The sequence below is a fragment of the Lepidothrix coronata genome, unplaced genomic scaffold (assembly GCF_001604755.1).
Source record: "Lepidothrix coronata isolate B3197 unplaced genomic scaffold, Lepidothrix_coronata-1.0 Scaffold77, whole genome shotgun sequence".
NCBI lineage: Eukaryota > Metazoa > Chordata > Aves > Passeriformes > Pipridae > Lepidothrix > Lepidothrix coronata.
In genome coordinates this window covers 1,752,870-1,765,948 of record NW_016690257.1, presented here as the reverse complement: position 1 = coordinate 1,765,948, position 13,079 = coordinate 1,752,870, and the positions used below count along the sequence as shown (strand labels likewise).

The following is a 13,079-nucleotide window of genomic DNA, read 5'->3' as shown; positions in this document are numbered from 1 at the left end:
ACTCCAGAAATGGATTCCCTCAGGAGCCAGGGAATATCACAAACACTGGGTTACCATTCCCAGAACAGGTCCCCCAGCTCCTCCACCATAACCAGTGCGTATTAAAAATTTTAGTCTGAAAGACAGCAGACACTTTGGTGCACATGCCCCTGCTGAGGCAGAGGATGTGAGAGCAAACATATGAAAAGCGGTTGTTGGACCATCCCCTGAATTATAATGATGCTCTCAGCTCCCAGGGTGAGGTATACAAAAGCAGAGCCTAAACAGAAGGGAAAATCACCTGTCACAGTTTAATGACTGTGCTGGGAAAAGGCTGAAAATCGAGCTGACATCCTTGGCGCCCCATTGCAAAACATGCCACTGCAAATAAAATAATAACGATAAAACTGCAATAAATACTAAATAACAAGAAAGAGGAGGACAGGTCCAGGCTCAGACAAGGGAGAAAATGCCTTAATGATTCTCTTTAACTCTTTTGCTTCAGTTCACAGAGCTCTAACAAGAGAGCTCTAGCCCTGCTAGAGCTGTACCAACACCAAAAGAGTTCATTTGCATTAGCCAAGGATGGAGATGGTGCAATTTACAGCTCCCACTTGGCCACTAAGCTGCTCTAACTAAAATTGACCCACTGTGAGATTTTTAATCACAGACCACCACATTTTTCCAGAAGCTTTGCTCTATGCACCTCCTCTAGAATATTTTTTTCTCATGTCAGTGATTAATTTTCCACTCCACTTTTCAGGAGCCAGAAGAACCCGATGGGATAAAAGGATCCTCAAAAGGGCAAGCAACAGTAGCCGAACTTAGATTGCCCTTGTAGGATAAGGGTTTATGCCACTTGAAATACAGACCAGAAGGATGCCTGAATGCATGCAGAGCATCAAGGAGGACATGCAGAGAACAAGTCCATGAAGAGCAATGAGGAGCAGTGACCAAACACAGGGCAGGGAGGACACCTTGTACAGCTTCTGCAAAAATAACGTCTGGTCAGCAAGAAAAACATTGGTAAAACTATTTGCCAGATCAAACACCTTGACAGGTTTCTCAACATGGCTGTATTTCAAATCTAAGGTACAGAATGACATCCTCTGACAACCTGCTTGGAACACTAAGCGGTCCCAAGGGCTCTATACACACACGGAGTGTCAGCACAGAGAGCCCCGTGGCAGAGCTGATTCCTGAGACCACAGGTGGGTTATTTTGAGCTGCTGGCAATCACAGGGCACTCTGCTGTGAGGGGTTTATGTTGCCCCCTAAAGTGTAAGCAAGGCTGGGGTGCAGAACATGTGCTGGCAGGCCCGTTCTCTGTGCTGATGTGTTTCCATGGGCAAAGCCACTCCAAGAGCACTAGAGGTCCTTGGCAGAAGTCATGGCACATCCCTGCTTCACAGACTATGGGATCATGCCTAGCCTCTGTTCATCAGGTTTTCCCTTTTATTTTTTTCACGTTTACAACTATGAAACTCTGCACTGTAGCTTGACCCCATACGTGGGGTCAGGACCTCTCAGGTCTGCATACAGGAAAATCGTTGCTCCTCCATCTCCAGGAAGCAAACAAGATAAGTCCTGAGCCACACTGAATTTTTGCCAGAACTCTCTCCCTCTCTAAGCAATTCAACACTCAGTTGCAGCAGGGACAGGAGCATTTCATGCTGCTTAGGGGTCCTTTGCTTTATACATCAGCACATCTTACAGAATGACATGGTGGACGTGAAAATTTAAATAGAAAGGAAAGCTACCTCTCAAAAAAACAGTGAGGATTCAGCTGCTAAAAGCATGCAAGAAAAAGCTCTCATTGCAGCCAGGCAGAGATCTGGCTTAAGTCAAGCACTCTTCATTTTGAGCATGGGTGGATGTCTTTAAGCCCTTAGCAGCAGCATCTTTTCAAAAATACCAACTTGCCTTTTTTTTGTTTTTTAATTAATTTCAATACATGGCTCTGACTTCATCTGCAAAACAGGGATCAAGATGTTGCCTGGATATTTTTTTTCCTGAATGCTTCTCCTAGCACTGTGAACATGCAAAATGCTAATGTAAAAGCTGTGCCTCCATCGAGCAGTGCAGGCTCACTGCAGCACAGGCACGGGGAGGGGAGCTTTACTAGGAGCAAAATTAGCAGCTTCAGAGGCACGAACTGCAAGATGCCAAGAGCAGAACAGCTAAGAAAAATCAGTAGGAAGAGCAGTAGCTATTTTCTGCTGTCTTTCCTCTTCCCATTGCAACACAAGTGCAAATGCCCTCTGTGGTTAGAGCACCTTCCTTCTCTTTACAGTTGGGTGTCTGCTCCACTAAGAGACAACTCAGCTACCTCTGACATCTCTCATCCAACACAGTGACGCAGACAAAGCTGTCCCAAAGAAGCATTTGAAGACATTGCCAGGATGCCATCCCTGCGAAGCAGTGGGGTGGCACTGATGTAACCCCACTGCATTAATTTAGCAGAGGTGTGACAGTCCATCAGCTTGTCTGTTGCTGATTAACTCAGCCTCAGCTTCTCCACAGCGAGGAGGAAAGGTTAATCTTGCACTGTGGGCTGGAGTCAGGCTCTCTCCATACGAGACCCAAGAGAATTATTTTTGTGAATGTGATGCACTCCCAGTGCTGCTCCTGGGGGGCAAAGGGAATGAGGCTGCTGGTCTCCAGCCTCCCAGTATTCCCCATCCAGGCTGTTCCCAATGCCATCCCGATGAGCTGGGGGCAGCACTAACCCAGCATATTGCTCAGAATCTTTTTATCCAGACCCAGCACCCCTGGGTGCTCTTGTGCAGCCTCTGTCCTGCCCCCAGCCATGGAAAACACGTGGATATATCCCAGTCAAATCCTTCCACCTGCAAGCTGCAGGTGACTGTTCAGCTGTGTGATATTCATCTGCTAATGCCATTTATTTAGCAATATGATATCATGGTCACTTGAACCACCATAGGATGCGATTGCCTAAAGAAATCCTGTAGCAACTGTTATCTGGAGCATTAGGTAGGGTGTTTACACACAGTCTGCCGAGTTTGTAGCAGCAGAAGCAGGAGATTTGGGCAGGAAAACAAAGTCGGCTGTGCTTCATTAGCTAGTGTTATCACCTCCTGCAGGGCACAGTGAATTCCCAGCTAGACAGCCCTGCCTACCTGCCGTGTGCACGACCTGCCACGGAGCAGGGCAGCCCCTCAGCATCCAACATCTGAGAAATGCCACGGCCCTCGGAGGCAAAACACTCAGGGTTAAAAGCAGGGAACTAAGCCATAGGCAGCAACGGATTCTTCTCACAGGCCAACTTTTAGCAATTATCCTTCTGTTTTCACAGTGCTTCCAAGGGCGGCAATGTTTGAGATCCACTCTCTGCTGCTCAGCACTGAGCAGGCAGATTTGGGAAGGCGTGGAGGTGGGGGAGAGGCACTGCCACTGTCTCTGAATTGCTGCTGGAGAAGAAATACTTTTGTGGTTTGTGCAAAAAGTGAAAAGAATTGTTGCTAGAGGGAGAGGCAGGGGCTTGAATCTGTAGACGAGGTACAATTTCAACCTGCGTCTGCCACAGTCTTCTTGCAGGAGCTCAGGAAGGTGGTTTAACATCCATATGCTTTGCTTCCTTGATGTCAGATCGAGTCAGTCATTCCATCCCACCAGAAACTTTCTGACAAAATCTCTTCTTGATGGAAAGGACTGACTTGTCAAAATGGAAGCTCCTTTATACCAGTGGTGACAGCATGTTCCTCAGTGACAGAGTTCTTGGTCAGAGCAGCCTTAAAATGTCAGACAGCCTATGGTTAGGGCACGAAGCTGGGGCCTAGCCTCCCAACACGCTTGGTTCACAGCAAACATTTGAATTTAGTTCTTGTCTGTCCTGAGAGAGAGCCCATCCCACCAGGATAACACCTCCTCTTCCTAGATGAGCTTCTGCTGACCTGGTGGAGGTGCCCTGCTGCTTTTCCATGTCCAGCAATCCAGTCTCTGCGAACACTGCAGAGGGGAAAGCTCACCCAGCCCCGATCATTACACGTCTCTCTGACACAGTAGCAGGGACCCTAGAGATAGCCACACAGACCAAAAAGTACTGAGCACCTAAAACAACCCCTGCAAAAGCAGTGGAGCCCTGCTGAGCTCACCAGCAGCCAGATCTGTCTCAAAATCATGTCCTGCTCTTGCACAAAGCAATCTGCACACAGATAAAGAAGACTTTTTTCCCCCATCCTGGAGAGCGCTGAATTCAAAAGGTTGGTTTAGAGCTCAAAAGTAATTCATGTCTTTCAAGGGTAATTGACAGCTGCCTTTATTAATGAGCTGTGCCTTCAGAGGTGGGGGACAGCTCCTTTAACCAAGGGTTCGAACTGGAAATGTAGGTTACAAGGACACCTGGAGCACAGGGGATGCTGAATAAGGAAGAGTTGTGCATTGGACAGGGCTCTGAGCAACCTGATCTAGTTGAAGATGTCCCTGCTCATTGCATGGGGTTGGACTAGATGGTCTTTAAAGGCCCCTTTTAACCCAAATTCTGTGGCATTTGGCCATGACAACCTCTGCCAAAACACCTTGTTAGCAAGAGAGAAATGCTGAGGAGCCTCTGGATGCCTCTGGGGTACCCATATTTAGAGACAGAACCAAGGATGGCGTGGCCCTGGTTCAGCATTTCTTTAATCCCATAAGAGCTCTGTGAAAGTGTCTTCTTAAGAGACACTATTGCTGTCACCCAAGGAGGCCACAACACACGGGAGAAACAAACGATTCAACAAGTGTTTGGACAACGCTCTCAGGCACACGGTGGGACCCTTGGGGTTGTCCTGTGCAGGGCCGGGAGTTGGCCTTGATGTTCCTTGGAGGTGCCTTCAGACTCTGGGTATTCTGTGACTCTGTGGTAAGAGAGTTTGCTCTGTTGAGTACTGCACCACCCTCAACCTCTGCCTTGTGCCCCTCCCGTAATTAACTCTGACACTGAGCCTCCCCACCCAGGCCAGAGACCGTGGGGTTCAGCTCCGTTTTCTGTGGCTCTGACGTGGAATCAAAGTGTGCATCAAAACAGTTAATGTATTAGGATTCAGCCTGGATCATCCCTCTGCAGAGCCTGTGAGAGGCAATCTACCACATGCAGGAGGCTTTGCTTGTAGGATATGCTAAACTGATGTTCCTACTGCGACTTCAAAGCAATGATGACTTTTTGAAGTGAGCTTTAAATGACCTTGCTCAGGAGACAATAGTGGTTTAGCTGCAGAAGCAGAGAGCTTAGCACAGGGGCAACCCACCTTGTGACAGCAGTGCAGAAATCATTGTTCATCTAATTCTCCAAGATTTATCCTTACTTTGCATTAGTTCAGCCCCAGGGTGGAAGCCCATTAAAAAAAGCCCATTAAAAAAAAAAAAAAACTACAACAAAACAAAACCAACCAAAAAACAACAGCAAAAAAAGGCAGACATTTCACAAAAGAAATTATCTGTTTTCTGCTTTCCTCATGTCTGATATTATCAAAACTGAAGAAATCACTGAAAATATCCTCTTGGGTTAAACACTTTTGCTCAGAAAGAGGAGTGAAATAATTTTACAGTATTGTTAAAAACCTTATTATTCTCACTCTACTTAAGTCTTGCTTTGAATAAATCATATCTTTTTAAAAGTTACTCTATTTTAAAACTGATAGCTGAATTAATTTCCATATATAGACATAATTAGTCAAAATTATCCCACATCTTCACAAACGTGCTGTACTATCTGTTTTGTATTGGGTACACATAGATCTATACACAGAGATGTCTCATGCCTCTTCAAAATTCTTTCTCTTGAAACATGAAGTCCTTGATATGAATTACAAATCTCTATTTCCATCCCATTTCAGAGCTCTGTGCATCCTGTCTTCCTTGTGGTTTACGAGTCACTAGTGTTTCTTTTTATTTCTGTATTTCAATTTCTCTTTCCTTTTACCTATCTTTAGAGATAAAACAACAGGCAAAAAAATACATTACAAGTAAAATGTCCATAGCTGCCTCATTTTGGACACAGTGGTATAAGATGGGCAAAGTTTGCAGGGAGAGTAAAGTGCTTATGAGACAAACTGGAGTATTTTTGACCAAAGATAAAAGACATTTCTGGGTACTCAGTATGCCAGATAGCTTGACAATTTTTTTCCCTCATGTTATCAATGGGGTGGTAAAAGATATTACTCCCTCTACAAACCTTGTTTATTGAATGCTTCAGCATGCAGCAAGGCCTCATCCTTAACACAGAGGGTATTCACCATTACTCGAAAGTAAACAACTCATATTTATTTCATAAATATATTTAGCTGCATTTTCCTGGGCTGATTATACACTTCCAGTTCTCAGTGTAAATAAAGATGAATTTTGATGAGCAGGTAACACTTATTAATATTTCATTCCCTCTCCTTCCACTTCTGTGTCCTCAGAAATAATCTCTTTTCATTTTTCTGATCATGAAAGTTTCCAAACTGTGAGACCTATTTTTGAAACACGACCCTGGGAATCATGAAATCATTTAGGCGGGAAAAGCCCTCTAAGATCAACAAGTCAGACTGTTCCCCCAACACTGCCAAGGCCACCACTAACCCATGTCCCCACATGCCACATTTACACACCTTTTAAATCCTTCCAGAGATGGGGGCTCAGCCACAAGCCCAGCTCTCCAGACTGTTCATGTTTCATAAAATGTGGTTGCAAAGCCCACAGGGCATCGTCGACTGGTGCCTCAGATCTCAAATGCTGCCCCTTACCAGAGCTTCTACCACCACTATGTTATTGAGAAATATTGGCCACAGCTCCAGTTCGGATCCAGCCCAGCCCTTAGGGACATGCACATCCCATGGCAGCAGGAAGGACTTGGCTGAGTGTCTCCTCAAGCCCCAGCCAGGTCAATGCCTCATAAGCCTTCGAGTCAGCCAACAGTACAACTCTGGACAATGAACTGTGAAGTCTTAGGAAAAGCCTCCTTTACAGAGGAAAGAAATAACACAGCTCACATTCCCAGCTCGAATATATGAGTTTTAGGTCCTAGTGGATTTAGAAACCTCGGAGAATACCTGGAGTATGTTAACTCTGTGTGTGCTTGCACAGGTGGTTTCAAGTGCACAGTGGACAGAGAAGCCCAGCACAGGCTGCTTCTTTAAATGCACAGATTGCCTTCATAAAGCCTGCGCTGACTGCCATTCCTGCCTTCAAAGGAAGCTGTTCTGTGGCTCTCTATGTCCATGGTCTTCCCCTCTGACCCACCATGAACACAAACTATCCCACTCTCCTTGAGTGATCTCATTAACTCTGCCCCAGATGAGGGCAGACCTGTGATTCAAGGAAACTTTTGAAAGACTAATGGATTGGGACTGACCTGCAACTTGATCATCTGAACTTCTGTCATTTGTAATTATAATAAATATTGTTCTAATTTTTTTTTAAAGACGAGACTTCCCTCTGCCTGCACAAGCGCACAGGGACATTTCACCACTCATCTTTCTTTAGTGGGATCCAGTTCCCAGCTGCTCATTGTGATCTTACAGCCATTACCCTTGGGACATATCCATGCAAACTCTCAGATGCATCATATATCAACCCCTAATCAGGCCAGAACTGGCACAGCCAGCAACCTTCCAGTTCAAAGCACGTTCTTGTCAAGGCAGAAATTTCATGTCTGCCCGCAAAGGACCATCCAGACTACAGGATGGTAGCCCACAGCTACACCTGATCTAATCTTGTGATCGATTTTTTGTGTAATAACACTAAAAACCAGTAGGTGACCAATTCCCAGGACAATTAAGTATGGGAAAATTAAACATAACAAAACTGTGTTGGGCTCTCCCATCCTCAAGGTCAAGGTGTGCCACATGTTGTTCTCCCACATGTGCTCCTCACATTCATAATTAACAGACCAAATAAGACTAAACTTTAACACAAAAAAGTAGAGGTGGAAGGAGTTCTACAGTTTGAGGTCACATAAGCAGTTCTGCCCTACTGGGAATAGGCAGCCTTGAAAGAGTTTGACATGAGCTGCTGTCCCATGCACTTTTATAGTCCATCATGTCCAATCCTAAATAATTTCAGGCTGCTGATGGCCAAAAAGCCAGAGGGAAATCAGTCCTATTTGCGACAGGCATGTTGCAAAGACCTGAGCAAAATTTCACAGGTTAGTGTAAACTGCAATTGCACAGAAGACTGAATTTGTTTTCAGCTCTCTGTGCTCTTAAACGTGATTTTAAGGAGTGCATGAACATCCCCTCTGTAAATGAATGATCTCATAGTAAAGGGCATGTACAGAGAATTGTTTGATTAGAGAGAGGTTTCAAGGGAAATCAAGAACAGCCAATATATGTTTCCCTTGTTCTGAGGATAGCTGGAGGTCATACTGCAGAAAGCCCAGACTAACCTCAACCAGCTGAAAAACTGCCTGTGCTCACCCCAGAGAAAAGATGGTCCATGGATAAACAACTTACCATCTAACCCAACCAAATCTCAGCTTCTTTTATGAATCAGGACACAATTTAACCTCGCAAAAATATTTTAGCATTATGTCTTGAGAAACTCTTCAATCCACCTGAAGACCAACTCTCAGGACTCCCTTCTTTCCAGCTGGATGATAAAAAGCTGTACCCATCACACACATGGATGGAGAAAAGCTCAGGCCTCGTGTCCCACTTGCAGCAGAAACAGAGCCAGCGAAGTCCAGACAAATGAGAGTCACCCTGGGATGGGGAGACATGAGGGTCTGTCCACTGAGGGGCACAAATGATTCATGACAAATCTGGTTCATGACCAAGCTGTGTCAGGGGAGGTTTAGACTGGACTTTGGGAAAATTTCCTCATGGAAAGGGTTGTCCTGTCCTGATACAGCTGCCTGCCCAGGGCAGCCATGTGGATGTGGCAATTTGGGACATGGGTTAGTGGTGGCCTTGGAAGTTGCGTGAGAATGGTTGGACTTGGTGATCTTAGAGAGCTTTTCCAACCTAAGTAATTCTGTGATTCTATGGACTGGCTCCTGAATCTCGTGCACTTTTACATCTCCATTGGGGTCAGTAGATCTTATTAATGCAGCTGCCAGCTATTATGAATGCTCTCCTCCCCCACTGCTTTGGTAGGACATCAGACACCCTCAGAGTGACCCAAAACCCACAACACTCAAAGGAAAACAAGCACCTGACTTCAGTTTTGAGCTGGTCCCTTGCATAAAGGCTCAGCCACAGTTATACAATCCTAAGGTTTCATAAACTCAAGTGAAGCAGCATAGAGCTGAACAATAGCCCTTCCTTGTAATTAATACCTGTAATGTAAATTGATCCAGGCTGCCAGTAGCAGCTGCTGGGTAAATAAGAATCTGTGACACTACCACTGTCAAAGGGCCATTGGCATATGATGCCACGGATGTGAGTACAGGGAATAGAGGATCATTCAAACAGGAACACTTAAAATGTAACTTGTTCTCCTTGAGAAATGTGTGGCACTCTACAGGGAACCTGATGGGAGACATTTTTCTCAGATAAGTAAATGCAATCACTCAGGCATCTGCAATTGCTAAGTAGTGCTGCCATTCTTGGTAGCTCTATTTGGATCATAGAAAGTACTTTACTTTTGTTTTTTTGAGTGTGTGTGTCTGTTTTTTCCATTATATGTTGACTGGTTTTGCTACATATTATTTTCTGCATTTTTTGATAACTCCTCTGCTTTTCTCTTTAAATTAACCTCTTCAAAAATCACAGTCCTGCAGGGATTCTCTGGTTGGCCTGTGCTCCTCACCAAGAAAGAGGCTGAGTTTCCCCATAAGCATGATCTGTTTTGGTCCAAACACCTTTCAAATATGCTTGAGATGCCTCTTCAACAAAGGAAAAATACGACCAAAAAAAAGCAGTTCATTTTTCTCAAGTCCTAATTTATCTCACACATAGCACAGAGAAGATGCACGTCCCAACAGTGACCTCCAGTTCAAGGGAGGAAGGAAAATGCTCATGAGAAAGATGGGCAAGTTCTCAAGAAGATCAAAAGCTGAAGGTGCTGCAGGAGAGGGAACACAGAAGAAACTTGTTTGATTACCTCCAAAAACATTCCTGACTGTGACAGCAAATGGAGCATGAAAGCAAAGCATGAAGCTAAGTTTGGCAGCAACAGTGACTGGGTAGTTTATAAAGAAAAACTAAAGAAAAAAGGGAAACAGTGATTGAAGAGACATAGCCAGAAAGGAGAAGAGTATGGCACACAGAGCACTGCTAATGGGAACACAGACTTAGGAGAGAGTTACTAATCTTTCTTTACAGGCACATAAATCCACGAAGCCACATAATTATTCAGTTATCTAGTGGCCTAGAAAATATTCATATGTAAAGAGTAAATACCATTATTTTAATCCATTGGGGAAAAAAAAGAAACAAACCCCAAACAAACCCAAACCCAACCAAATTTAGGGCACATTACTTGTATGTACAGAGAAAATCATATCACAATCTCATTTCAGACCTTTACTGATCCAGAGGGAGGCAAATTAATTCAGATACATTTACATTTGCAGCTGACAGTTCACCACAGCACTCTGGGAATGTTTATCTTTCATTAATTATGGTTCAAGGGGAACTGCAACCTGAGATAGCAGAGCTAACCCTCTCCTCTTACAGATTCAGACCTACCACCTGGAAGGCTTCCAACCCTTCACCCGTGGCTCTGGCCCCAGCCCCGCTCCCCATATTCGCACGGGCGGCCGCGGGGCACCCACTGCCACTCAAAAGTGGGCTCTTCTCTCTGACAAAGGTGGTGAGAACAGATGCCCTTCTGACAAATGCCTGGTGAACCCTTTTCTTTCACCCTCGGGAGACAATCTTATTTGTATTTATCCTGTACGAAGCACAGAGTGAGCAGTTCATCTGTAACCCAAAACCACTCCTCCAGAAGAGCGAGCGCTCAGGACTTGCTGCCTGGCTGGTGAAATGCAAAATTGTTCCAGAAATTTCAGTGGAGCTGCGCTCTTTTGTACCAGCTGAGGGTTTAGCCCACGAGTCCTTTCCTGCTGTGAGACAGGTGTTGAACAGGATGGAGGAAATCACATGCGTTCCCTTGAATCATCTCTCCCAGGCAGGGGCAATAATAAATTCAGATAAGACGTTGTGTCATTTAAAGATCTATTAAGATTGAATAGTTGACTTCCTCCTCAAGGGAACCTCTCCTTAATTGTGTATTGCTTTCACTCATTCACTACTTTCTCCAGACCCTCCCTGCCTCTTAATTCTTAACATTAAGACTGTCCCTAACTTCTCCATTTCACAAACCAATTGGATGAAAAAAACAGCAAAATACTTCAGTACACACAGCCCCAGCAGTAACTGGGTGGGTTTTTGGCAGATAATATCTCCAGACGTTATCTCATTCCCCTGTGGCAGCCACCCTGGGGATGTCTGCATTTCTAAAATGCTCCCACCTACATTTCCTGTCAATGAATATTATCTGTGCACACTAGTTCACACACAGTATCTTTTAATACCTACATATCCAACATGCCAAAACTGTTTTAGAAGGTTGTATCTCAGTAGGGCAAAATTACTTAACAATTCAGGGTCAATTTGGTTTATTGCTGCAGTGTTAACTTCAAACAGGACCTCAATAAAAATAACAATACTTTGCCCTTCTAGAGCATCTGTCAACGCTCACAGCACTGTATTAAGGTTGGCAACAAACTGGTTGCACCAAAGGGTTGCTCCTAAGTGGTCGTGTCAGCACATTATTGCAAGAAATCTACTACCTGTACTCAGCAAGATGAGATACTAGAAAAAGCACAAGTTTCTCCTTTTTAGCACCAAACTATACACCTCTCTTTTCCCACGGACCTGCAGCTGGTGGCGGGTGTACTTCAGTTCCATGCCCAGAACCAAGCTTCCGGAAAAGGAGCAGTGCACTGATGAGGCCATCAGGAAAACACCACTCGTTTTCCTCATTAGCTCTTGCGGATAAACCGCTGACATCGCACCTGAGACTGGTTTGCTGGCTCCACTTTCACATCTTGATCGCCTTCCCACTCACGTTACAGGCAGTATACATCACCACATGGCCTACACGCTGATACCAATTTGAGTTTGCAAGCTGTCCTGGCTTTGTTTCAACATCATTAGCTTAAAACCACTCTGAAAAAACAGGCACCAGCTCAATAGCGATATCATACACATACAGCAAACTAGCGCAGAGTTACAGCAAGAGGGTTTGTTTGCTTCTTTGCAGAAATTTCGTGCAGGACATCACCAGAGCCTGGAAACACTCAGTTTTATGCAGGGGACTGCAGCCATGTTGCCTCTTCGGATAGCACTCGAGGATACCAGGGTAGGATGCCTCTCGTCTACATGTGACCATTTAATCTAATTTAATGTTGTCGTCATGGATCCTTCAGTATTCAACCAACAAGTGGAGCTTCTCCAAACAGTGATTTATCCCACCCTAAGCTGTCAGATCTAACACTGGAAGAAGAAATTACCCTCTGGAGGTATTTTGCATCTTCCTATGTCTCTCTCCACTGGCTATAAAGAAAACTCAAATCAGCTTAGACTGTGCAATTACTTTTCATATAACAAAATCATCTCAAAGCAACCCTGTCCTTTCTTACAAAGCACGGGAAAGCCAAGGTTTGGTTTTTTTTTTTTTTTTAAAAAAAAAAAACCACCTTACTTTTGGGCACATCCATGGGGTTGAGGCTGCCGACGAGGTCTCTGACATACAGTCCATCCCCATCCTCCTTGCTCAGCCAGTTGTTGCAGGGGAAGTAGAAGCGGAGGTGGGGTCTGTTCATGTCGGTCACGATCACACGGTCGAGGAACCAGCCCGCGTTCAGTCCAGTGTTGTCGTGCTCAATCCTAGAGGAAGAACAACCCTGGTTTTGGTGTTTTGATTAAGACTGGCCACTAGCACCGTAGATTTTGTGGAATGTTGTGTATTAGGCAGGGCTTAGAGCAACTATACACAGAACGCCTGTTTGTAGCCGTCTACCCAAAGTGTTTCAAAAGACTTACAGGAAATACAGGGTATTTTTTGCAGGGTATTTTAAAAGTAACAGTATAGTTGTGGATGGATATCGTAGGTGAATCTGTGGGCTGTTACCTGCAAGGGGATGCACACAAACGTACACAGCTCTCTGTGTT

The 13,079-nt window shown here is 44.7% G+C and overlaps 1 protein-coding gene across 1 annotated transcript in view; it reads right to left on the bottom strand.

Moving 5' to 3' along the window:
- Positions 1–12,745, bottom strand: part of LOXHD1 (lipoxygenase homology domains 1) — a 126,765-nt gene extending 114,020 nt beyond the window's left edge. The window contains exon 1 of the mRNA XM_017819740.1: positions 12,610–12,745. Within this exon, the coding sequence (XP_017675229.1) occupies positions 12,610–12,730 (121 nt within the window). The 5' untranslated portion in view covers positions 12,731–12,745. The remainder of the gene's footprint in view (positions 1–12,609) is intronic.
- Positions 12,746–13,079: the final 334 nt, after the last annotated feature.